This window comes from Etheostoma spectabile, chromosome 8 (genome assembly GCF_008692095.1).
Source record: "Etheostoma spectabile isolate EspeVRDwgs_2016 chromosome 8, UIUC_Espe_1.0, whole genome shotgun sequence".
In the NCBI taxonomy this organism is placed as follows: Eukaryota; Metazoa; Chordata; class Actinopteri; order Perciformes; family Percidae; genus Etheostoma; species Etheostoma spectabile.
This window is the reverse complement of record NC_045740.1, coordinates 20,783,787-20,810,977: the sequence shown is the minus strand read 5'-3', so window position 1 is coordinate 20,810,977 and position 27,191 is coordinate 20,783,787. Positions and strand designations below refer to the sequence as shown.

General features: G+C 42.4%; 2 protein-coding genes across 6 annotated transcripts in view; one reads left to right on the top strand and one right to left on the bottom strand.

Annotated features, from left to right (window-relative positions):
* pamr1b (peptidase domain containing associated with muscle regeneration 1b) overlaps positions 1–27,191 on the bottom strand; it is a 72,379-nt gene that overhangs the window by 34,447 nt on the left and 10,741 nt on the right. The window lies entirely within an intron of this gene.
* fjx1 (four-jointed box kinase 1) lies at positions 8,438–11,287 on the top strand. Its single transcript, XM_032522862.1, has one exon. The coding sequence runs from the start codon at positions 8,932–8,934 to the stop codon at positions 10,213–10,215; it is 1,284 nt and encodes a 427-aa protein (XP_032378753.1). The 5' UTR covers positions 8,438–8,931; the 3' UTR covers positions 10,216–11,287.

The following is a 27,191-nucleotide window of genomic DNA, read 5'->3' as shown; positions in this document are numbered from 1 at the left end:
TTTCTCCCTGTCTTGTGTTCCCCATTAAGTGTCTGTATGTCCTGCTTCCTGTTTTATGTTGATAGTCTGGTTTCCTGTTCCGTCTCGTCTTGCCAAGCTTTACTTCTGTCAGTCTGATTGTCCTGCCCCGCCCTAATGTGGTTCACCTGACGTATCACCTGTTCCCCGTTACCTCTTGTACTTAACCTCGGTGTTCCCTTTTTCTAATGCCGGATCGTTTTGTCCTTTGCTGCAAGTCCTGTTTGTCAGCCTGCCTGTTCCCGTCGCTGTTCCTGATTCCCCAGCGAGTTGCCCCCCTCCCCCAGTGTAGTTCCCCTGTTTTGCCATTTCCCTCTCCCCCTATGCCTTTTTGGATTCTTGGACCTTTTTTGGATTTGTGTATTTCTCGGGTGTTTCCTCGTTCTTTTGCTTCTTGTGTTTGCCTTGGACCGTTTATAATAAAGCCCTGTTGACCTGCTCCTGCCTGCCTCCTCTTCTCTGCATTTGGGTCCTCACCTCCCCACCACCGTAACACATCACCCTCCTCTCTCTGACTTGTTCTTGTGAGAGTAAATGTGTACAATTGACACAATTCCCTCTAAAAGTGGCCATCTCAGATGGGATGCATGTTTTTCCGTCTGAATCACAAATGGGAACTTTTTGTGTAAGAATTTAAAAGTGTATATTTTAAACTAGGGCTGCACAATGTGGAATATACAGTGGGGCTCTAAGGTTTGGGCACCCTAGATACAAATTTGTATTATTGTGCATATAGAAGCCAAGAAAAGATTTTGCAGATGCCGTTTTTTTGTTTTCTGTTATTTTGAAAGTGTAAATGATGGAAATAAAATCTAACTTTTTGTGACATATTATACCAATGTATAATCTGTCATTTGATGCCTTTTGGAGATTTTTCCATCTTTTCTTGGCTTCTTTATGCACATTAATACAAATTTTTACCTGGGGTGCCCAAACTTTCGAGCCCCACTGTATGTAACTGCGGTTATTTTGATCGATTCACGATACTGAAGGGAATGTATTTTGTCTTTTTTTGAAGGTCATTTTTGTATCAATATTCTTCATTGAAAAATATTATAATCCAAAATATTAAAACGATTATAGTGTGATTTTTGCAAGTAGTTGTGCCAAACAAAGGTTTTTTTTTGTAGTCTGTAGGATAGGATTTGTAGGCCAAGACATCTCTGCAGCACCACAATACTTTATTCAGAATGGTTTGACACATATTTTGCCTTTGACAAACATTGCGCCCACCTGCAATTTGGATATTAAACTTGTCCAGATTAATTGTGCAGCCCCATTTTAAACAAATGGGAGTGTTTACAGGAGAAGGCATGTTGTTAATCTTCTGTTCTTGTTTCTTACTCCCTCTAGAGGGAGTCAGAGCCAACAAATCCATGAAATATCTTTCAAGGGAAACATGAGATGAATCTAAAATAGATGAAGACCACAGTACCCATGAGAAAGCGTAGCCATATTTTTGTTTTATTTTACTGTATAAGCAGGCCTAATGGAAGAGATAATGGGTATTGTATCTTCTGCAGGCAAGTCATAAAAACCTGTACAGACAGAGGTGAACTTTTTAGGATTTCCAGTACATCCAATAGTTCCATCTGTTACGGAAAATATTGATTTTCCGTTGCAAGCAATGAAGTGGAATCAAGATGTCCACAGTGAGAATCTCAGTGGGAGAGGGATGTACGTCGTGGGCACCTGACTGGAACAGAGCACCACAGCTAATCACTCTGATCTCATTTTATTGAAAATATTCCCAAAGCTGGGTTACAGCTGGCTGTTTGATCAATTCTCTGCTCCCTTCTTTTATTAGCAACGAGCCACTGCCTCTACCCACCGCGTTAAATTATTCAATTGGGCCTGCTTTGTTGTTAATAGCAGTGATCATTCTTGCTTAAACGGCATAATGTATGCGCTGACAGCCAACAGTGATACAAACCCGTCCCGAGGGACACGAATCTATCAGTGGCGAGAGTCTATCTGCCACATTAGAGATTTCGGGCACCAGTGAAGCATAGGCAAGTAAAATATACTCAACATCAGAGGTCTCTGGGAAAGGCTCGTTCCACAAGGCCACAGATGTAAACGATCGAGCCATCGCTCTATACCTGACTGCAATAAAAGCAATAAAAAAAGTGCAATAAAGCTGATAAAAAAACAAATGGCCAATCCTCTCTGGGATTTTAAATGATGGAAAAAAGTCCACCTTATAGACTTAGCGAGACAAGCGGGATGTTGTTATTTATGCAGCACAGTTCAGAGAAATGAACAAAGATTAAACGATAAGTGTACAAGGGATTATTCCAGATTTAGACTCGCCGTGCCAACAACACTAAATTTGACTATTCTTGAAATCAAGTTGCACTATTTTTATATTTAACAAGATTCGTCTTACTCAAACAGTCTATATTGCATGCTAATTTGGAATAAGCGACTGAAGGTTTTCAGGTTTTTTTTTTGTTTAACTTGCAGTTGCCTGGAGTTTTTTTTCCACGTGGCTTGTTTGTTTACCCATCCCCCACCAGGGTCCTGTCAACAATGCTGGGCTCGTGGGTAAGAAGAGGTCAAACTGCCAAAGGGTTATTCTGGCCTTTTCCTAACATCATTATTACTACTGCACAGGGGCGGGCTAGAAAGGGGGCATGGGGTGGCACTTAGAATTGAGAATTTAGATATCATATAAAATATGGACTTTATTTTTTACCCCAAGTCAGTTCAGCCTAGTGGCAACCTAGTGGTTAAAATAAATCACGCTGATCTGCACATCTTCATACATCTGCTAAAAAGAATGTGACTGAATTCCCTCCACTCTCTGTGTAAACTCTTGCCATATGCCTGAAAAGCTAAATGTTTTTCATTAGTGGTTGCTTAAACTGGTTTCAAATCTGGGGCGGGGAGGAGTTGAGAAAAAAAGCTGGATGTACACCCCAGCACTCCTCCCTCACACATGCAGAAGACTCATTCCAATGTGATATGATGAGAGCAAGCACTTCACGCTGTTCGCCCATTAAACTTGAAGCTGCTAAATGTTTCCCTGTAATGTTAGGAGGATATTCAACCACCATCTCTAATCCTAACTGACCATGTGACCCCCACAAGAGCCGGGGGAAAACCATATCACACGGCGCACTGCATCTGAAATCTTAAAAAAGAAAAATACACCACGACTTTGAATGTCATGACTTTCCTAATCATGATCAGCTGTTCTTAAGCTCTCCCTTTAAACAATTTAAAGGCGAGCCTCGGCACAAAGCACTGAGCACGCTTGAGTCAATAACCCAGTTAGCAGAAAGGAAAGTAAAGCGAATTCAATTCTTGACTTATTTAATAGGGGATTTGGTGTGACAGGTCAGGGGGGGTGTAATCCAGGAGATTGGACACTGATTCTTTAATCGACTGGCTTGACAGTACATCTCATTCCCTTCTTCCCTGATTTTGCTCTTGTAAGAGGGTCTTCTCTTGTGTAGCGCTGAATATCAATCACCCACTCCTCTGCTGGTTCAACACCCCCCGCCCCCCCCTCCCACGACTCTCTTTGACTTCTGCTGCATGGAAACCAGATGGAGATAAGGAGTACAGTACATCAATAAGCTGAGCATCCTGCCTTTCCTCCATGGCTGAGAGAGTAATGCAGCATTCATTAACAATACTTCATTCATTAGCAAATAGAAACCGACCCAGTCATTGCTTAAAGAAACATTGCGCCTGTGTATCAGGAAATTGGCAAAGGCAGACTAATGAAACCCCTGAATGGTGGAAAAAGGGCAGCAGTCTGATGGCTGTGTGCCATGTTCAGGTCCCAGCGGTGCAGTGGATCTCTCATGGTCGGGCTGAATCTGCAGAGGCTGCTTGTTTCTGCGCGCTGCCTCCGAGACCCAGGTTTTTGTCTAGATAAAGCCATGAGGGTGACTGCTGTTGCTTTACAAAAAACTGCATCATCCTAGAAACACTGTGATAGAAAATTAAACTAATGTAACCTTTCACATTCAGCACCAGCAATATATGCCTGCTAAAAGAAGCCAAGAAAGTATAGTGTGCTGACTGTAAGGGTCCACTTTGTGCAATTTGTGCACTATTCCACATTACTTGAGATGAGTGCTGACCGGATAGTGTGTCTGTAGTTTAAAGAAATGTATTATCTGTCTTTGGAGTAGTTATTGTAATGGTACGTCCTCAAATGCAAGTTCAGCATGTCAATACATAAATCAAATCAATATACCTCCATCTTATCCCCTGCTCCGTACTAAACATACAAGCACACACAAATGTCCAAAAAACACATTCTAGCACAGATGTTTTCATCGTGAGACGATGAATTTGTGCCCATGGACGTCCCCCGCCCTGTCCCTGAATCCCTGAGCATGAGTAATTGTCAGGCCCTGTGAAATAATCGTAGCTTTCAACGCTAATGGAAGCCCTGCACATTCATTATTCAGTCCAGGAAACAGAGTGCTCTAAAGTGTCAAGGGACCTATGAGTTATTATTCAGCGTGAACTACCCTTAGACTACGAGGGAAGTGACAGAAGCCCACTGCGCACTCTCCTCCTCTGTCCCCCATCCCTTTACATCTCCTTTGCGTCCCTCTTCTCATCTGCACCAGGGAGACAGGCACCACACAGAGAACCTGAGATGGTATCACAGCTGTGGCGGGGTCAGACGGCTGATGGGTGTACTGTGACGCTGCGGACAGAATGACAGACGGTATGGAATCTCTTGCGTCACTGCAGCGCTTGACCGTCGACAGTCAGGACTGGTGGAGAAAGGCTTTCCCAGTCTTACAGCCCTCCTGGGACTGCTGTGGGATTTACGAGGAAAGCAGAGGGAGGAATGTGGCAGGAGGGGAGGGGGGGGGGACGCAAAGGTTTGCTGACCTGCAGATAACACATGGCAAGAAACAGATAGGTTTGATATGTGAACATGCCCGCACTTGTGCTCGAAGGGAAAGGGACACCGTGCTGGAGACTGAGCCAGTATATACAGTCACTCCACACTGCTAAAAAGCAACACACATCAGACAGAATCCCAGCAATGCACTTAAGCCTTCTTCATTTCCTATGTCTAGACCTTAGAAGTCATGCTGTTACTCAGCTTTAAAGTGAAAGTGAAGGAAGACAAGCAGGTTGTTTTTTTAAATATCAGGACTACTGAACAAGCAGAGATAGAACACGCCACACCGATGTACAGTGCCAATTAATTCAAACTTAAAATACTTGAAAACATGATTTGCATACCCATACTTGCATTTATTTAGTATGCCTATGCCTGTTTAGGTTCTTTAACTAACTGCATTTCCTGGACACAGACACTGTGCAATGTGCAAAGGCTAATTTGTTTTTAACAGCTTGTAAAACCAGATGAAAAAAAAAATATAGGGCTGTAACAATATGTAATATGAAACCGAAATCACTGCCATTAGCGTCCTTAGCACTAGCTAGCTGGCTGGGGGCCGACTGTGGATGTGTCCCCGGGCCGGGGCTGTTGTTACCATTAGATTAGTCGCCTGTCTACACAGTTAACGTTACTGATGAATTTGTGGGTTAGCCCAGAGTTGTTAACCGTGGTCAAAACAATCATACTAAAAATAACTGAGTGTGTTGAACAATGTCGTACTCTTACGTTACCCGCCAAGAATTAGCTAACGTTATAGACCTAGCCAGGGTGATGGAGAAATGGCTCTGGACCTAGTATTAGCTACTTGTCAACCAGCATATTTACAGTAGGCACCAAAGCACTTTTCCTCTTCGGCCCCCCTACAGGTTGGGATTGGAATAGTCCATTACTGTTACCATTATTCTTATAACTCATTCAAACGGCGGTTTATGAAAAAGATTTTGGAAACATTATTTTAAGGTACAAAAAAGTCTTTGATGTTGGATCAATCGACATTGGAATCAATCAATATCAATAAATAAGGTTTCTGTTGTATAACTGTGTTGCAAAGTGGGATGTAATCAATGACAAAACGATGCCATGTGGCAGAAAGAAAGTTGTATTACTCGGTGTATTGTTGTTTGAATCTAATCGTGATGCAAACCGAATCCTGGGTTTGGTGTATCGTTACAGCCCTTTCCAAAAGGAGCTACTTATTTGTCAACCATGTTAGAGAAACATGCTCAGCCATGCACCACTATGCAAACCCTATCTTGAGATTCTACGACTTGTAAATGCATCTCTATTCGTGCACAACCAAGGGAATTTTTTTGTTCCCTTTGCTCTGCCACTGCTGTCAATCTGCAGAATTGAACAAATCATTCTGCTTATGGCAACAACAACAACAACATAAAAACATCAAAATTGGCAAAGCAGAAGCGAGGGCTACATGAGCAATATGACCACATCAGAATCATTTCCCCTCTGTCTGCCCCCTGTCTGTTCCCATCTATCCCTACACGGTATTAGATATATAAAGATATAATAGTGTGTGTGTGTGTGTGTGTGTGTGTGTTGTGTGTGTGTGTGTGTGGGGGGGGGGGGGGGGGGGGGGTTGGGTGAAGTTCACTATGTCTCCTTTCAGGCTAAAACATAACATGAAAATCAACATGAAGATAACAGCTTCCGCGCTCCAGGCATTTAAAGCATACATTAGCAGACCTCTAGGTTACTGGGTGTAATTCAGTATTCTTGTCTGCGTCTATCTTTTCCACTCAGGCAATTTAGCATGCCAGAATGTTGCTATAAAAATGACCCAATTAATTTGATTAGCAAACTAAGGTTCAAGATACTCAGTGTGAAAACATGAATGGAATGGTAAAGAGTATGGGGGATGCTAATGAGTTATGAGTTAATGAGAGAGATGCGTGTCTGGAGTTTGTGTGCAGTCATGTTACAATTAGTTTAGCAAAAGCCTTGGATGAGCATGGAACAAACAGGAGTTGACTTTGTTGTGCCCCGGGTGTTTGTGGGAACATTATGGAAATACTTAACAGCAGATAAGGAAACAATGGCTTTAAGAATACAAAACAGGAGCGTGAAGTAGTCAACACAAGATATGCCATGAGTCCATATGTTGCTGAGATATGGAGGAAAGCACTGTAGACAGTGTGTATAGGCTCATTTTGAATATAACAAGAAATTGAGGAAAATGTCTTTGTACACAGGTCGAAATTACAAGGCAACTGTTAGAAATACAATTAAATTATTATCGGCATGCACAAAATGTGTCAGTTTGGGTGGGGGGTGGGCTGCCAGATCACTTCAAGGTTAGCATATAGTGCTGTCTGTAGAACGGTCACACATTTGTATTGTTGGGGCTCTGTACTCCAGCACATTGGCTTTCAAAAGAAACCATGACAGTGAAATTAAAGTGCTGACAATTACTGTACATTTGAGGTTGTTTAAGACAGACCTAAACAAAGTAATCACATTTGATATTTATTATTTGGTTGCATTCATTCCCATTCAATGTGACATCCTTTGCCAGGCCTTTACTGCAGCTATCTTCACTTCTGGCTTGTTTCAGGAGCTTTTTGCCTTTAGCCTGGTTGTCAGCAGTGAATCATATGATCCGTCCTAGAGAAGCGACTAACTTGGCATGTCTGCAGTCCATTATTGAGGCATAAATAGTTGCCTTGTCTGTATATGTTTTGCGTCATTAAAAAAACTGGGGATTTAAAAAGCCCTACCTTGTTGCCCAATATGGATGTTAAAACCCGCATATAGCCTTAAATCTGTAACTCAGCACTTTAACTCCACAGTTATACTTTTATTTCAAATCCAATGTAATGGAGTACGCTACAGAGCCAAAACAATAAAAGAAAAGGTGCTGATTGTACTTAGTGACTTTACGGTGATCATAAATTAGAAACATAATTAATTTAATTTATTAATTCATTTGTAGGGATAGTATACATTAATTAATATTGCTGTAAATGCACCAGAATTAGCCAAAAGGCTATTTTTCATCCTTTGTCCCCGGACAGATCTTAAAATTGTCTATCTAAAAACATTACCATAAATACAGTGCACAAGTTTGCTATAATACAGACATTAGGGTAAAAAAAAAATATATATATATATATATATATATACTACACATTGACCCAACAGAGACACAAGTGGCAGCATGGTTGGGTTGAGGGAAAATACATATTCTTATTAATTCTGTCATGTCTTATTAATGCTGACATGCATGTACAAAAAAAAGGTAGGCAAAGGTTTTTCACTAATTTGGGCAACCTGGGTTCAGGTAGTCATCTCTTCCTGCCTTTACCTCACTGACACAGATATTTCGCAGACACAAAATATAATTTGTTTAAAATGGTGACATTATTTCCAAAGTAGTTCTGCCCTGAGGTATCAATTATCATAATGGCTGCCTATGCCAATACCACACAATCCTCTCTCATCGTACAAACACCCACACACCCACCCACACGCACACACACACACAACGCGGTGCACTTGCTCCGCTCCTCTCTGAACCCTCCTTTCCACGATCCGCCCACCATCTCGGGACTGGAGTCACGTGTCTCAACGCCTAGTGTCTCTCTGCTAGCCGACACCGCCACAAACTCCCCCAGCGCCCGGTGGAGAGAGACAGGACGATGAGAGACGGAGAGGTGCACACGGACAGAAAGCACCTCTAGCCTACGACGCCACTGGGTGATCATGGAGAACGTTCAATAGAGGATATCCGCTGTGGTGATCCGAAATCCTATGTTTCCCGCAGAGGAGGGATGTGACAAGGCATCTGAACAGGACGGGAGATGAGAAGCACACTGTTTCGGAGACCCTCTTCTTCCTGTGATCCCAAACAGTTCGCCTGTGAGCCGCGGCGTTTGCGGGGTGTACCGGACACGGGGCGCACGGCTCACAGCCGCTCCAGCTCAACTGTGGTCTGAAGAAAATTAATTCTCGCTGTCTTAGTGGAACCTGCACAGAGCGCTGTGGGTCTCCGAAGGGGAACGGTGGTCTTTGCCATGAGGGCTGTTTCTGCAAACTTGTTCGCTCTTCTTTTCCTGTGCGCCCTTGCGAGTGTTTTCTATGTGTGGAGCGCACTGGAGAGCCGTTTGGAGCGACACAAACGGGGGTTCTCAGTACCGGGCGCGGGGTCTTTTTACCAAAGTCTCCCAGCGGACCTCTCCGCCAAAACTTTCCGGGCATTGCTCGCTGTCCCAGCGGCACAAAGACCGCACTTGGGGGGCAGACTTGAGGCTCGAAACCTCACTGATCAAACTGCCTCAGCAGGAAATCTAGATTACCATGTGAATGGGGATAACAAGAGGTCAGCGCTGCGGGAGGCCCCGGTCAAGTTAGGTTCCCCGGTGGAGGATGGGATATTTTGGAGTGAATGGCTGGAGGATCTCCTTCCCGTGGGCTTCACGGAGGACTATGCTCAGGCTTGGCGTGAGAGAGCCAGGACATACAGAATAGTGCAGCTGGAGGCTGGATGCGGCAGGATATCGAATCAGCTCGCCACGTTTGCAGATGGGACCAAAGCGTGTGTGCGTTACGGGATAAACGCGGATCAGGTGCAAGGAGAAACTTTGACCTATTACCTCGCCAGTTTGCTCGGCATCACAAACCTGCCCCCCCTCGCACTGTCCCAGCTGAACGGTGACAGTGAACAATGGGCGGCTGTGAGGACGCGCATAGGTGGTTTACAGTGGAGTGACCGAGCCGTGGTGTCTCTCACTGAGTGGGTCTCCAACCTGACCGGGGTGGTCACACCGGCGCCGCTTAGACAGGAGAGCAGCGGGCTGCATCCTGTGCTCGGGGAGCTCCGGAACAAGACGACGGCGGAGCTGCTGGAGCTGTTGCAGTGGACCGACCTGATTATATTCGACTACCTGACTGCAAACTTCGACAGGCTCGTCAGCAATCTGTTCAGTCTGCAGTGGGATTCGCGCGTAATGGAGAGGGACACCAACAACCTCCTGAGAACACCCCGTGGTGACCTCGTGTTCATAGACAACGAGGCCGGACTCGTGCACGGCTTTCGCGTGTTAAACATGTGGGAGAAATATCACAATACAGTACTGAGCTCCGTGTGTGTGTTCAGAAAGAGGACCATGCAGCGCGTGGCGGAGCTGCACAGGCGCAGAGACGCTAGGAACAGGCTGCTGGAGCTCTACAGAGACAGCGAGCCTTTGTCACTGGAATTAGGATTTCTATCAGACGAGCACGCCGGTGTTCTCCAGGACAGGATAGACAGATTATACAAACACATTTTGCATTGCAAAGGGAAGTACAGCCAGCTGTGAACATTCAGCGCGCGCAGGTGATGGGGTTTGTTGTCTGCACGGTATAATGAGCTCTGCAAACGCGATTGCCACACCTGCGCATTACACAAAACTCTCTTGAATTTCCAGCTGAACTACCTCTTGTGGATAGAAATGGGTTGCCTACTTTATAAATAAGTACATTTGACACATGTTTCTAAGCTCCCTGTTGCGAGTTCCACTGTATGCCTCACAGAGAAGAATGATCTATTCTCTCTTACTTGCACCCCATGATGCTCACCCCACCGAATGGTATTAAATATAAAGAGTAAAGGCTATATTTGCGACTAGGGTGTCACAACGCAGCCCTTCATTTGGATTCCCGCCTTTTGTTCAAAAATCCTAGTGATGAACTCCTGAGCCTTAACATACTGTAAGTTCTTGGATACTGTCGAATTTCTGTTGACATCTGGCTCGCTTTTTTATATAGAAACTCGTTTGCACAGCACATTGTCATCGCAGCACCTGCACTCCTGTAATTGTGTTTGCATTGCATATTTAGCCTTAAAGTCACAGGTGTATCATACCCATTGTACATGTTGTAAGTAAGTTGTAAATATTGTCTGCCGGCCTGTTTTGGAAACTTGACGCTCCACTAATTTAACGTGCATTGTAACATTCCAAAATCTCTTGTCCTTTTTGATAAATACACTGTAATTTAATTTAACTGTGTGTGTTGTATGCAGTTTGTCCTTAACTGCCTTATAAGAGTCTTATTAGTCTGCCTCTGTACTGTCCCATTACAGTCATTGTGCTTTAGAAACATATCTTGTACTAGCACACTGTTCCCCAGGAGCCATTATTTCAACCACTGGCACGCTACAACAGGAATCTCTAATCCCCTTCATAATCTCCCCCAGAATGATGGAGACAACTGACATCATTTGAAAAGAGCTTTACTGTTCCCTTTCTATATGAAAACCTGCTTTTCATATTTTCTCCCTCTGGTACAATTAATGACAGCTCCGCTCTCAGAGGAGAGCCAAGTTTACAGTTTTTCAAAGGTTGAATTTGTAACTGTGAAAGGTATTCAAGAGAAAAAGTACAGCCTGGAGGGTCAGCTGCATTCTTTTGCCTCATGCTTTCACTTCACATAGCGCCATCTTTCTTTAATTTGACCCTTTTAGAAGCATCCTCTCCTTATTAGTTCCACGATGGGCGCAGCTCTGTGTCTGATTCATGGTTCTAGACTTACGAGCACACAGAAACTTTTGAAGGCCTAATTCATACCAGCCTCTCACTGTTCTGCACATCATCTGGTTTCTTTTACAGCTTTTTTATGTATGGCCAACTCCGTGGCACACCACTACTGTTAAGTACATCTCCATAGAATGGGATGAGTGCATCTTGTTCTAATAGCGGCTCGATTTGTACTCGCACTTCATTTCATGGCTTACGGCACGTGTGTCAGTATCAGTGATTCATGTTTCTCCCTACAAGGTCACTGCATAAGTGGCAGAGAAGCAGCAGAGGTTTAAGCAGGTGTAACTGGAGGCTTTTTCCAGACTAACAGCCAGCTGCAGCTCTAATAGGGACTTGGGGATCAATATGTGCACTGCCTGCTGTATAGGCAAAAGCAGGTCATGTTAATGTGCTGGCTGTACGGGTTAGTATGTAAACGCGTGTGTTTCGGAGGGAGGTTGCAGCTGGGCACCAAGCTCTAAGCATGTCCGTTAATGCCGAACACTGCAAAGAGATTTACGACAGGCTGCAGACACCAGGGATTAAACACACCGCTAAACTGAGGTCTGCTGGTCTAAACCAGACTCACAACCAGTCCTCCTTTCCTGCTCTGCATCCCTCTGTATTTCAGCCACATCTACGCATTTCACTGTCTTCACTGTTAACATCACTGTCAACCTTAGTTGTTAGCTAAATAGAAGATTCTTAAATCTTTTATTTGGGACTTTCTTTTGCAGAAGAAAGACATGTTTTAAACCAGGGACCATGCCAGCTGTAATCACGCTAATGGTGAAAATCAAAGAGGTTTTTGAGTCACCCTTTTAACTGTTCACATATGTTCCAACCTTATTCTCCCTGCCTGGCTTATTTCAGATCACCACAAAAACTCTTTCAAGTCCCCCCCCCCCCCCCTTTTTTCACCCAAAGGCAACGCAATCTTCATGCACATAACTTTGTGACATGGTCTAATGAATGCAGCTTGTCCTAGCTCGTGGCAACATTCACAGTAGGCTATTTGGCATGTATGTGGCAGTTAGTTATGCCCTTATACATGCCAGTTGTGTGTGTGGTTCCTTCCAGATGTGCTTGTTTTGTGTGTCAGTAGGCTGAATCACATGCTCAGACAGTCATACTAGCCAGGGGCCCACAGCAGGCCCGAACACAGACCCCAGGTACTCAAGCCAATCTTTTTCTTTGTGCGCATTGCAAACATTCCAGAGGAGCTCAGGGAGGATCATCTCCATGGACACTCAAATGCACACAGACACTTCTCAGGCCGACGAGTGGAAGGAGTCCCAGCTGTGTACATAAACCGCTGTCAAAGTTGGCTGAGATCCTGTATCCTCATTTATAAAAATGACAATAAAGTCAGGATTATCAGGAGGTCATATTAAAAGAACGTTATCCACATTGATGCAACATTTTAAAGTCACAATGCAAAGTTTTGGGAAATGCTTTATCGCGGTTTCTTACTGAGATCAGAATTTAAAACTGCTCGTTGTTTTTACTCTTGTTATCTTTGTGAGTGTAAAAATGAGTTACAACGATGAGATTAGGGAGCTTTCTAGGTGCTGGTAGGCGCATTTTATTAGATCTGGTCAGAGCCAGGCCAGCTCTTTCCCCGTTTAAGACTTTATGCTAAGCTAACAGGCTGCTAGCTCTACCCTTGTATGGATCAGAAAGACATGAGTGGTATTAATCCTTTCATCTAACTTATCAAGGATGCAAATAAGGTGGCCGTGTTGGCTCAGAGGGGAAAGAAGGCGCACATATACTTTGAGGTTTATACCTCGATGCAGAGGTCCAGGGTTTGAATCTGACCTGCAACGATTTCCTGCATGTCTTCCCCCTTTCTCAGTTAGCTGTCCTATCAAATAAAGCAAACAAACAAATAATCTTAAAAAAAGAATGCAAATAAGCATATTTCCCAAAATGTGGAACTATTCCTCAAATGCTTTAATCAACTCATTCCAGAATATCAAAATGTCATCATCATCAAAACACAAAACAGTTGGTTAATTACACCCAACTAATTTGCATGATTTAAAGTATGAAAGGCTATTGAAAATGATGTGTTTTGCCAGACACCAGGTGACTAACTGACTTAGACTGTCCCTTTCCCTGTGGGCCTGCCATGTGCCAGTGAACGGACATAACTGGCATTCTTTCATGGCCGCACAGTGCAGGGAACTTCCTGTGCATGACTGAATGATTTCATTATGAAACACGGCACATACTAGGGGGAGAGTTAGTTAGTCACAGCTGAGTGGATACGGGCCATGACTGGGGGGCCGGGGCAACGTCTGGAGGGGCTTTGGCAGGGTAAGGGCTGGACAGCGGGGCTGTGGTGTGCCTGGAGAGCTGGCACAAAGCCTGGCTTTGTCTAAACCAGGGGTGAAAGCATAAGGTCAGGACCTTTAGGCATTCTTTCTCAAGGCAAAGTAAAAGGTAATGAGCAACAGAGACCGGCGAGAAAAAGGGCTACACATACCTCAGCTCAGAAGAGGAGAAACAAATGTGATAAGTGTAGTGACCTCCTCTGTTTTCATCTCTGTGTGTGTAAGTCCACATTCATTGAAGTCAAATCTATTATGCTGATAAAATTGGCTAGTTCCTAGTACAATTTTGAGGTACTTATGCTCTACTGTAGTACTTCAATGTTCTGCTTCTTTATACGTATCCTCCACTACATTTCAGAGGGTAATGTTGTACTTTTTACTTCACTACATTTATTTGATAACTTTAGCAGTAATACATAAACTATGAATCTATTGTATCAACAAGACTTTGATTCACAGGGAGAAATTCACAAGCTACCCGGCATTATATGAAGTGAGCTATATAAATAGCTGCAAAATGAAAGTGATGAATGCATCAATAATTATAATCCAATAATATACAGTGTATTATTCAGAAACAGGTCATTCTGCATAACGAGTATTTTTACTTTTGGTACTTTAAGTGTATGTAACAGAGTGTTTCTACGCTGTGATATAACTACTTTAACTTTAAGATCTGAATACTTCTACCATCGCCAGCTGTGAGTAAAGTTTTTGGATTTGCGCTACGTAGTCCCATTTCATCACATGCTGCGCGTTTAACAAGTGTGTGCACCTGGAAACACCACAAGGGACACCCAGCTTTGTTAATCTCCGCCATATGGATTTACTTTTAAAGTCAGCAGTGATAGCACACAAGCATTTGATAAATGAGAGAGAATATACATATAAAAAGTGAAAGAAAGTTAAGATGAGAAGGTGAAGCGATGGGTTATGTGTCAGATGTGTGTGAAACAGATTGGGTTTTCTTGAACAAGAAATTTCCCTAAACTCTGATGGCCAATGTCTTCGGCCAAGAAACATGTGTCCTTGGGTGGGGAATTGGATTTTGCAGGGTTCTGTCACAGTAAATCATACACAAGGGAGCAGACTCACACACCGGTCCAGCTGGTGTCCACTCTCTCAGGGCTGCCATGCCTAGATTATGGAGGGAAAAAAAGAATCACACTTTACCTTCATCAAGCTAGGTTATTTTATCACTCTGTCATGACTACCAGTGAGCCAGGTCTTTGATGTAGTTGTTGACAGAAATATATCAGATAATACAGACACATGACATTATATTCTTCCTCATCATTTTACGTTATTAGATTTGGAGCTTAATTATATATCCTACATTATGTATACAAATAGACAGAGATTGGAATGTAATCCATTAAACATTTTTTGAAACAAGAACTGTTTAACCTCAATTTGGATTCTCTCTATTTTTCTTTAATACGATTTGCTTCTTGCCAGTCATAGCATGCATAAAAATAAATCCTGATTATTTCACTACTTAATACTATCCTATTTGTTATGCCTAAATCGTCCCTCAAGCTCTGTCTCCAAAATGTCAGACCATAGTCTACTTCAGAAGTATATATTTATATTTCAGAATGATAAAGACTGTGTTTCCCCCTACAAGTTGAGCTAAATGAAAGACTTCACCTTTGTTGTAAGTAAAAGTGTGAGTAAAGTAAGTAAAGGAGCTAAATTCAGCCGGTGCTTTAAAATCCATTACCCAGGCATGACATTAGCTCCCCTGTAAGGACTAGAGCCTGACTGCTTTTTAAGGCCAGTACAATACAAATATTTTGTTATTTCAGAATCCGATATATCGACCAACATATACATACTGTGTGTATGTATATATGTATATGTATATATATACACATATATACATACACACACACACACATACTTATACATAAAAAAATCCAAACAGATTTCCCTAAAATTAGATATCTGTAGTTATTTATGAGTTCTCACTAACATAATATGATAGTAACTTGTTTTATTGTCACAACAGAACAGACGAACATCAAAATATATTAAAGTTCTGATAAATAAAATGTATAAAAATACAAACTTAAGATATGAAACTTAAAGTCCCTAAACCCTCATAACATGGTTGACCGTCCGTTTTTATTTTATTTTTTAGATATTCATTTTTCCGAATCAATTATTTGTCATTTGATTCTGATGACTGAATAGTTTTTATCGGCCATTGTAAATGCCGATACCAATAGTTCTGGAAAAGACTAATATCGGCCAATATTATCGGCCCACTGACATCAAGCTCTAGTAAGGACCTTGTTGTGCTCAAATGTTTTGCCTTGCTCCTCCTTCCTTCGACTGAAATGTTGCCGGGCATTTGATTGACATGCTTGACGCCTGTTGATATTCCTCTGGGTGATGCCTGTTGATGCTTCGGTGCAGCCGGGGGACCTGTTTCAAGTACAAGCCGTTTCGCTCATTTGCCTCTAAATTCATCTCTATGTAAATGAGAATTAGTATGCTTATGGAAATGAATGATTTTTTCTGTCCTTTGCTGAGAAAAGAAAAAAAAAGAAATCACTGATCATATTTATGGCAGGGAGATAATCTATCATTTTGCTGCAGGATGCGTCTTTCTCGTGGCCACCTGCACCTAGCTGAGATTGTGGCAGTAATTAAGATATTTCTATGCAAATGTTGTGAGGGAAGGTTATGAATCAGCCCCAATGCCAGACGATAAGTTTATTGGTCCAAATTATAATAATAATAATATTAATATATAAGAATGAGGGGATGACTTTTCTTTTTCTGAAAAGGTGAATGCAAATGTGGCGCCACTTAGCAAACACAACTCTACATCTGAAACATCTTATTATTGTTTAGATTCAAAAATAGTAGGGATGGATACCAATACCACGCATGTACTCGTACTTGTAATCATAAAATTACTCCGATACTACCACACCCGATACTACTTAATAAAAACGTGACCTAACTTCTTCATAGAGCAGGTATAGGTGGCAGAAGAGGAGCAATGCAAGCCGTTTGGAGGCTGTAAAAATAAAAGAAGCTCTTCCCCAATACATGATTGACAATCCGCCATTGTCAGTCGTTAATAATACTAGGTTTCTACGTCTTCTCAGTGTACTGGAGCTGAGGGATGGGATTCCCAGCCGTCACTACATCACAGACACCATATTTCCAAAGCTACACGACTGTGCAAAAAAGCACATCAGCAGCCTGTTGCCCGTAAACTTCACCACTGATATATGGAGTAGCTGTGTCAGCCCGATGTCTCTCATCAGCTTAACAGACATAAATATGAAGAAAGCGGTATTTCAAATCGGTTCCGTCCTACGGCGCCACTCTGCAAATAGCAAAACAGTTATTTTTTTTGTTTTTTACAAACAAGCTAAAAACGAAAGCTGTCGGTTTGTAGTCAAACTGTTGATATAGTTATTTAGCCACAAGTCTTCATATTTGGACAACATCTTGTGAACTAACTAACTGGCTGGGTAAAGAAACCATCATCTCCATTGGAGTGGTAAAATCACATGGCTTAATATGCACGTGAATAACCTTATCAGACTTAACCTTCTTCATTCTTTCTAAACTAAACTTCAGTATTTTGATATCAGGAATGATAAGATTTATATTATTGACACTAGCTCAGGGAAATATCCAGCCCATGGGCATGAGCTTTGAATAGAAAAAGGCATGGTCCTTTGAATAAACTGCTGTGTTTTAATTGACAACAATATCAGAGAAGGCCAAACTCACGTGGGTCAAAATCACAGACGGACCTCAGAGGAATTATTAAGTACTTCTGGTACCCGGTATCGGCGAGTACCCAAATGTAAGTACTTTTACTTGGTCTTACACTGGTATCGGTCCATCCCTAGAAATTAACCTTGAAAATTCTTACTCCTACTCAACAGCATGAAAATATCTGCTCATTTCCAACATATTTGTTTGTCAGTGGAGCTTTGTTTTTTCAAGTGTGCTGTGAGGCTGTGACTGTGTCATAAGGGCTTTGTCCTCTCCATGCCTGAAGTGCAAAGAGAATCGATACAGAAAGGGCAAGAGGACGTGTGATACTTGATGACAAAATACCTACAAGCTGCTGAAACAGCACATTCCTTCCTGCTAGCTGACCACTAGCTCTGTGAATGTTAGCGTTGGCTGGAGGCTGTACCCTGTTGAAGATCTGTGTGCGGTCACAGTAGTCCTTTTGAATTATAGCACCTATTGGCTGCGCCAGTGCTCAGTAATTTGGTCATTTCTATGTAAATTGTGCTTTGTGCCGCTATAGAAGGCTGTTGTACCACACAAACGCTCCGGCTTGCCTTGTTCCGTAATGGTACACTGTTACACTGAATGATTAAAGCTAACTGTGAGAAAATGGCACTACAGTCAATCAGTTAAGTAGATAGGTCGACAGGAGTGTAGATAGAAGAGGAGGGCACTCAGGCATGCGGTGACGAAGACAGGCATGAGAGGTAGGCGGATGTTTTGGGTTGCGTCCAGCCTTCTGGCTTCTCTCTTTAGAGGGGAGAAGAGAGAAGAGCCCACAAGAGACAAACATTAGGGGATTTATGGCTGACTCTGCAGTATCATTGTCATTTGAACAAGATTGGACATGCTTTAGTGAGGCGAGATGGGACTATCTAGTACAGGAGACAGCAGAATGAGGCAATATATATAAAAAAAATATATATACACATAAGTTAATGAAGCCTATTTGATTTCACTGCTATTCTATCTCAGAGTTTTTATAAATTTAGGCTTGGGCACAAATCTTGGCAGCATTGCAAGATAGAAAGTCTCAGCTCCAAAAGACATTTTAATACCTTCTGTCCTTGACAATAATATCACTTGATGGCATTGCTACCTTCAAGTATCCTAAGAAAATCCGGTGTTGTAGACAGTTTTTATTTAAAACAAAAACTGCAGCCTTGTCAGAGCTTTGAAAATAACTATGGAGTTATTCAGCCCTGTCTACATGAGATTCTGCCTTAAGTAAATGATCTTTTCTACATTTACTTGTCTCAACAATACTGCAATGCGTGCATTGTCAAGAGTAGTGGCCTGATCAGCCTGCCTTAAAGCCTGGTAGGACCAGCCATGGTTTTCACAGGCCATAAGGGGACTTTTTCTTATTCTTAACTTCCTATCAAATATAGTGAGCAAGTGTTACCTGGTTATGGAGTTGTGATATGTTTCATTCAAGACTGTGTAACTTTATTGGGTAAAAAGTTAAAAACAAAGAGTCAAATGCATTTAGCATTAAACTGAAATACCGCTTGTTAGCGCAGAAACCTTAATAAAAGGTACCCCCTACCCCCATTTTTAAAAAAAAATGTTTACATTGAGATTTTGCAAGACTGTCCTCCTGAGTAGGGCTGGGTACTGAATTCAATACATTTCAAGCACCTGAACGAATTGCCTCTAAAGTATTGAGTATGAAAACATTCCTCGTCATTCAATAACCAATTTCAATACCTAAAGAGTAAATCTTATCAGCGTCAGTGAGCCAATAAGCATGTAGCATGCTTTTACCAAGATCTAATAATGCTGGTGATTGGCTGTCTAACGTTACACGCTGTAGAGGCAAGCAGGAAAAACTCTAGGAGCTGAAATATTGCTTAGATTAGATTCGTTGTACGATTTATCCCACACGGGTAAGAATTCTTTTTTCGAGTTAAGCATTGGCACAGAAAAAAATAAGGAAAAAGGTAACAAAGTCACGTTTCATTTTTTTAATGATGCCATCACGTGACGTAACTAATCTCTTTTCGACGTTATTAAATATTGGTGACCAGAAAAAGTAATAGTTTAGCAAACAAGTATCCAAAGAGGCAGGTTGGGGTTTGGGGAAATTGTTTAACGAGACACACTAGCCCACCACGACATCCACTTTAAATCCTTTGGTTTTTCAAGCAGCAATTAGCCTTAGTAATTATGCCGTGACCAGAACAGGAAGTAGAGTGGCAAAGTATAAGCAAAGCAAAATTCTGCATAAGGAGGCAGGTTGGGGTGGTGAATAGAACAAAGACACACTAGACTTTCACACAGGAGACCAGGGGTCGAGTCTTGTTTTAAAATGTCCATATGGGTTGTTTTAGAGGGTAGGAATAAACTATCTGTATCATCGAATGGTTTGGAGGGATTGTGCATTGTGCACTAGCATGATCACACATTCCTGGTGCATGTTTGAAACTATTCCGCTGACTGACGGTTTAATGGCAGTAAATAAATAACGTATTACTTTCATGCCATTCATAATTATGGGGCAGGCTAAGACGGTGAAGGGCTCGGATGTCTGTGTATTTCTGGGGCAAATTGAAGATGAAGTGAAGATGAAGTGAAGATGAGCCTTCCATCTTCCCAGGCCAACAGAACGGCTGCCAATGACAACGGGGATATGGCATCTACAAATAGCAGAAAAAGGGGACACAAACTATAAAAGGGTTAATTAAAAAAAAAAATGCAGACATATTGTTTTCCTCATCTTTTGAAGTTTAATTATATGTTATCATGTACGCTTTAAAGATATTGCCTCTCCCAAAGACATTCCTTTCCTTTACCACCTGTAACCTGACTCATCTCAAATAACAAGTCAGAGAGATCCGGGCCCATTACGCCAGCAGCCACAACAATTATACTTTGACACGACTGCAGGGTGAGGCTTAGTGTGTAGCATTTTGTGACACCCTTACATAACTTTAACCAAAGGGAAACAATACAGGGTGTAGTGGTTCACTTCCTTCCACGTTGCGTGTCAATTCAAGCAGCAAACCTTTGTGTTTTTACCTTTTTCTATAGCACAAATCTTTTGGCAACTGAAATGCTGCATGTGAGAGGTTTCAGTGTCCTCACAATAAAAAAAGAGCACTTGGCAAGACAGGGCAGGGTTACAGGAAATTCAGAGGTGTCATTTTGTGAATCAGCAAGGCTTAACAAAACCAAAAGCCTTGTGGCTACTATCCTTGTCTTTGGTTTTAAAAGGTCTCCTCACTTTTTTTTTTCTCCCTCACTCTTTTGCCTTAATTCCTCTCCACTCTTTCTCATTATATTTCTACACATCTATTTGGCCTGTGCAAATATTGCCATTGTGACATCCTGTGAGCATTGATTGACTGCTTTGTTACTCTCTAGTAACAAAGACATCTTCCGCAAAATCAATGCCACTGAAAGAGAAACTAAATCTTCTTACGGTTCCAAAATCCTTTGTAATATAGCATTGTCTGGGCAAAATCTAGTATGTTCTCTCCTTTTGTTTACTTTTGTTTAGGTCCCAACTCCTTTGGGTTGTGGAGAGGAGGTCACTGAACAAACTGTTATCTATCATGGATAACCTCGACCACCCTCTCCACCCCCCACTGGTCCAACAGCGGAGCACCTTCTCTAAGAGGCTCCGACAGCTTCAATGTTCCACGGACCGCTACAACAAATCATTCATTCCACAGGCAATCAAACTTTTTAACACTAAGCCTCTGAGACATCACAATACTGCACAAGTGCAATGTGCACAATAGGTTTATCTACATATTTATCATACTATATTAAGCAGTTGCACATTTTTGTAAAAAGCCAAGGTCCATTCCATATTATGAGTCCATTTTAATGGCTAAATTGATGGCCTCCCATCAGGAAATGGAATGGCACTGAGATTGGAGGTGGGATACTCTAAGACAGAAAACCGACATATGCAGCAAACGGTAACGAGAATGCAACAAAGTGATTTATTCATTTATGTGTTGACTTTTATGTTCCTCCTGCTTTGCCTGTCATAAGTTGAGGCAGCAGGGAACAATAGTCATGTTATCGGCATGGCTTCATTCCGGACCCTTAAACACACGCAAAAGGACACATACTAAAACGATTAGCTGATCAATTGACTTGTCGATCATTAATTTTGATAGTTGATTAATCACGTCTATTTTAACATTATGGCAAATACATTTGGGTTTTAGGCTTTTCATTAGACAAAACAAGCCATTTGAAGATGTCACATTGGGCTCTGGGAAATTGGCCAATCAGAAAACCCCTCCCCGGAGCAGAGATCCCCCATGACTTAGACTAGGTTTACACGGGGGCGGCTATTTTCATAAAACGGACATTTCAACCTCTACGGTTTCAAAAGTAATATTGTGCACACCTGTCAGTTTTTTAGAAAAGTGTTAATTTACACGTAATTGTGTATGTATGCCGTCAAGAGCATGCCAAACCTGTAGGTGGCAGTGTAACAAGAAGCTCAAGCCCACGTTAGCCAATCAGAATCCCGAAAACAGCAACAACAACAACAAATCACTTCCTCTCTCTCCTCTTCCTCACTTCCTTGGCTTCCTAAACCTCCGTTTGCCTTAGTTTACATCCAAACAAAGATTTCAAAAATCTCCACTCTGGCCGGAGTTTTTTTTTTTTTTGCGTGTAAACAAAAGGCACAAACAAAGTGAAATATCTTTCAAAATAACCATGTACGTGTAAACAGGGCCTTAGCAACCACAACTAAGCATGATAGGCCTGTCGAGCTTTGGCTTTCTCCACATGTTAAAGCGGTGTGCATGAGCAATACAAAAACAATGTCGGATGAATTATTGGTGGGGACAAGCAGTTTTATTTTCTGTCTTTAAAGACAGTGACATGTTTATAGCAGTTAGGTGCATATTTAAGTTCTTGCATACATGAAGAACATGAGAGTGGCAGTTGTCATGTCAGTTGGCAAAAATGAAGGTCGCTGGCTAGAAAAGCCTGCTTTTGTCTACCTTAAATCCAGTTACCATTAATTTAAAAAATGATTTTGAGTGGTGAATCTGTCAATGTTTGCAAGGTGAGAACGGTAAGCTGGAAACTGTGAAGGGCATTTTGTATCGTTTCTGACATTTTATAGAGTTAACTTTTAATTGATTCCTCAAAAAGAAATCGAAAAATGAATCAATGACGACAACAATAGTTGCAGCTCTTTACGCAACTCATACATAGTATGTGCACCACATCGCAGTAGAGCAGGAGAGCCAAGGACACACATCTAAACAAACCTCTGCTTTCACTGAAAGAAAAACAAATGGAGGCCAATGTAGTTACGCTGCTATAGGACAGGCTCAGGCACACGGGTGACTTTGAGCATGCTGTGCAGGAACGACAGAGTCAGGCCAGACCACGACCCCAGCCATGTTCTGTTATTATAACCCTCAGCCTTTAAAAAACACCCCCTCTCTGCCATCCCCGAGTTCTCAGCAATTTCTTTCCATCTGAAGTTGCCGCTGGACTGTAGATTACACGCTCGTGTTACCATCTAGTAAAAACATTAGGTGTGTGTAGGTGTGTAGGTGTGTGTGTGTGTGGGGGTGCGTGCATGTTGTTAGCAGGCTTGTATTACAAGCCTATTCCATGATTCAAAGGCATATTACCCAATCCTAAAACAGTAGACCATAAGAACTTATTATTCAACCTTGTCGGCTGTCAACATGCAACATGTTGCCGTTCATAGGTACAGTATAAGGATGACCACCCCCACCCCCCACCCCCTCCCCTTCCTCCCAGTCCCCCCTTCACCCCTCCCAGGTGTTCCCATAACTCACCGAGGCTCAAATCCCATACGGACATTCCTGAACTTCAGAGGCATATCGGCAGATGAGAGCCGGGATTTATGGCTTGTTGACGGACAGTGGAGGGGGGGAGCGTAGCGGGGGTGGGAAGGTGATAGAGTCTACTTCAAATAGGAGAAAGCGTTTGTTGTTGTTGCTCTCCTAGGCTCACTGGTGCACCCATATGCACAGCTCTCTGCCTCTGGCAGCTGGAGTACTACTCACTCACTGGTTTAAGGCCCTGACGCACCAAGCCGATGGCCGCCGACTTAGCCCTCGTCAACTTTGTCTGGGCCAAAAAATAGCACTGAAACACACTGCACAGACTACAGCCGACGGCGGAGTACCATGTACGTTTTACGCATGCGTGCAAGGAAATAACTCATGTTATTGTTGGATTGTTAGTTATGTATATCTCATCTTGTTGTAGGCTAAGTGTTTATGACCAGTTTGACAAGCTCTATGTGCTTTTGATTGATCAAATGAGATGAAAAATGAATGGAACCTTGGGTGTGCCTGTCACAGTCGTTTGTTTGTTTTCCTCACTCTTGTTTCCAAGTTGAAAAGCCAATCAGATGATTTGGCTGTTCAGCCGACGGTTCGACATTAAGACAACACAAAACAAGCAGACGAAGGCCGACACCGCACAGACGAAGGCCGAGCGTTGGCTTGGTGTGTCAGGGCCTTTCCACGCAGTCACGCAGTTATCTTTGCTTTCATTTCATTGTTTTCAACCCGTGTGACCAGATATAGGTGGTGGTTTACATCTTTGAAGTTTGACTTTCTTAATCTCCCACATCAACAGAGACAAAGAATTATTACAGATATGATTTAGCCTTTCATTTTTCATAATATCAAAGGTGACCCTTCAAAGATTGCCTGCATGCTTTTTATTGCACCGGCATAAACTATTACTCTTGCTCTTAAATGCCACCTCTTTCGCAGCTATTAGGGAATATGTTTGTGTGACTTTGCATACAACATCATAGGTCACAGAAAAATGTGCGATTGTGTGGATGTTCGCATCTATCTATAATTGTATATGTGTGTGTGTGCGTGTGTGTGTGTTGTATTTGCGTGTGTGAGCACATCCTCCGTTTCCATGCAGCTAGTGTTATGTTGCGAGGGGCCCCGCGGTGTGTGTGAGGTTGATGGATGTGTAGAGTGGTGTCGTTTCTCTGAGCCGGATGTGTAATGAACCCTGCTTTGCTTCTGTAACATTTGGGTTGATTGATTACAAACAAAGGCCATTTAACAGGCAGGGGTGCTGCCTCTTAACAATGCAACGTAGCTTCACAGATGGGATTACACATATATGGCATGAAAAAAGACCACCGCGCGCTGCTTGCTAAATTAAAGCTGCACAGTTATCCAGCTTTCCTTCTGCACACATTAGATGATATATATATACAATTTTCCCACATTTATACTGTATTGTTTACTTTGTACACACTTACAGAATAGAAAATAGAACTAAATGTCATTACAGCTTTATATGCCCAAATTGTCTCTTTTATATAATTTTCTCCTTCCCTCCGCCCAGTCTTTTTCTCATTTAACACTCATTAAGATTTTCCTCTTTGAGTTGCCCAGCTCCACTCATTGTTAAGCTGGAAAGCTGATGTAACTCTTATTCCCAGTAACCAGGGGGATTCAAAAGGCTCCGGTCCTCCCACTGCTTAATCAGACCCCTGTTTGTTCACTCTCCCTTTTCTCATGGTCTGGCCTGCCAACTAAAACCAGCCAGGCATTAATGAAAAGCAAAAAATGCATCTTTATCTCGTCTCACATGGGAGTTTCGGATTAATTTTGAAGCTGACATTTTCCAGCCTATATACAGGGACAAAATGTCTCTGTTTATGCCCTGACATTGTTTTCCATCTCTACCCCTTACAGGAAGCTTCTCTAACCTGCCTCATTTCAGTCATTGCAGGAGAGCTGCAAATGGCTGATGCTAGATGAATGTGTGTGTGTGTGTGTGTGTGTGTGTGTGTGTGTGTGTGTGTGTGTGTGTGTGTGTGTTTTTAGTGTTGTGTTGGCCCTGAAGTGACACAACGAGAGTATAAATAGAGCAGGCCCACAGATCATAGTGCCAGACAGAGTGTGGCATCTGCTGTGCTGGGAGTGCAATGTGTTGGAGAGCCTCTAAACTCCTCTCCATTCCTTTTCCCTCTCCTCTCAGTCTCTCATCTTCCTCCCTTCTAGTCCTGTTGATTTCTTCCCTCTCTCTACCTTTCTCATCTTTATCTTTTCTCCTCCTACTATTCCTTTTCCACTTTCTTCCTTCAGTCTCTCCCTCCCTCTGCCTCACTTTCCTTTCCTGTCCTGCCCCCTCTCGCATACTGCTACACATCTGCTGCCATGTGTTGAGTGTTGTGGAGCAGTCCCATTTTCAATTTAGGCTATAAGATCCTATTTCTAAACACACAGAGGGAACCGGAGAGGGGGAGAAAGAGAGCGATAAAAACAAAGGAAATGGGGAAAAAAAGGCAGATAGATGGCCCTGCAGTGGTTAACATCAAAGCGTGATTTTATATTAAAAGGTGGTTTACAAATTCCTCATCCGCAATGCTACACATGTTCCATGTAAAACCAATTTAATCCCATGGGATTATATGGTGTACTTGCAAGGCAATCTTCAGTTGGACGGGCAACTCTGTAAACACAGGAGATATAAGCAAAGTCATTGGGGCTCTTGAGGTTTTTCCCATTGGGCCAATTCCAATTCCTACGATTTAGCCATTTATTTTCTGCTGTAACCCCCTTAGTCAAAAAACAAAAAAACTGCCAAATAACAGGAATGTGACCCCAAAAACAGATCATTCTACTTTCCACCCACACCGCCCAACCCCTTACACCACAAAAAAATTTAATAAGAATGATTTCCCCGCGTGTTTTATAAGAAAATTATTACCCCCGTGTTTTTTTTTTATTTCCCAGAAGAATCACTTTCCAAATCGCTTTTGCTGTGAAGTGGGGGATTTTCTAAAGACCGGGGACAGACCCCATAAAAAGTACACTGCCCCCGCGAACAAAGTCCCAGTGCAGATAATTTAAAAAGTAGCTTAGCGTCTAGTTTCCCTTTATAAAAAAATTTAGAAAATTTTTAGGCCGCTTCCCTTTTTTTTTCTGCTTTTCCCTTTCCTAGCTTTTCCTCCACGCATGTGGGCAGGGTTTCGCGTTTGTTTTGCGATCTGCGCTTGTTCCCTTGGCGTCCAATAATGGTTTTTTGGTTTTATTTGGAATGGGAGTGGAGACTTGCAGCAGGGGGGGGAGTTGAGGGGGGGGGGGGGGGCTGCCAAAAGGACATGGGGAATGATCAGGAAAAGCGGCAGGTCTTTTTCATCCCTTTGTTTGCTCGCAGAGCAGTGTTCTCGCCTGTGAAGACGAAATTCAATCTTCATCCTTTCACTCACAGCTTTTTCACTCCCCTCCACATTAGCCCACCCCTGCTAAAACTATTGTCTTCTACAATCGTCCCGCGAACCTTCTCTTCCCCTTTTCTCACTCTTCTTCTCTGTCTCTGTCTTCTTCTTTCTCACGACTCCGTCAGTCACATCATTGGCAGCACACGCACAAAAGAATCTCCTCCATTTTGTTCGCCTTGGGCGTAGTTGTTTGAGTGAACACTGTGTGAATCTCTTTTAGCTTTAATCTAAAGCTGTAATTACCCCCCCCCGCCGTCAGGGAAAGAATTAAGGTGTTCTGACTGGTGTGGTGTTACATTGAGATCAATGCTCGTCTCTGCTCGACAGATGAAATGACTTCAAAGGTCAGTTTTAAGCTTAAAAGATAATGAGGCATTTGTGATGTGAAAGGCTTTTTATAAGACCAGTTGTCAGATTTCTGTGGGAAATATGTTTTTTAT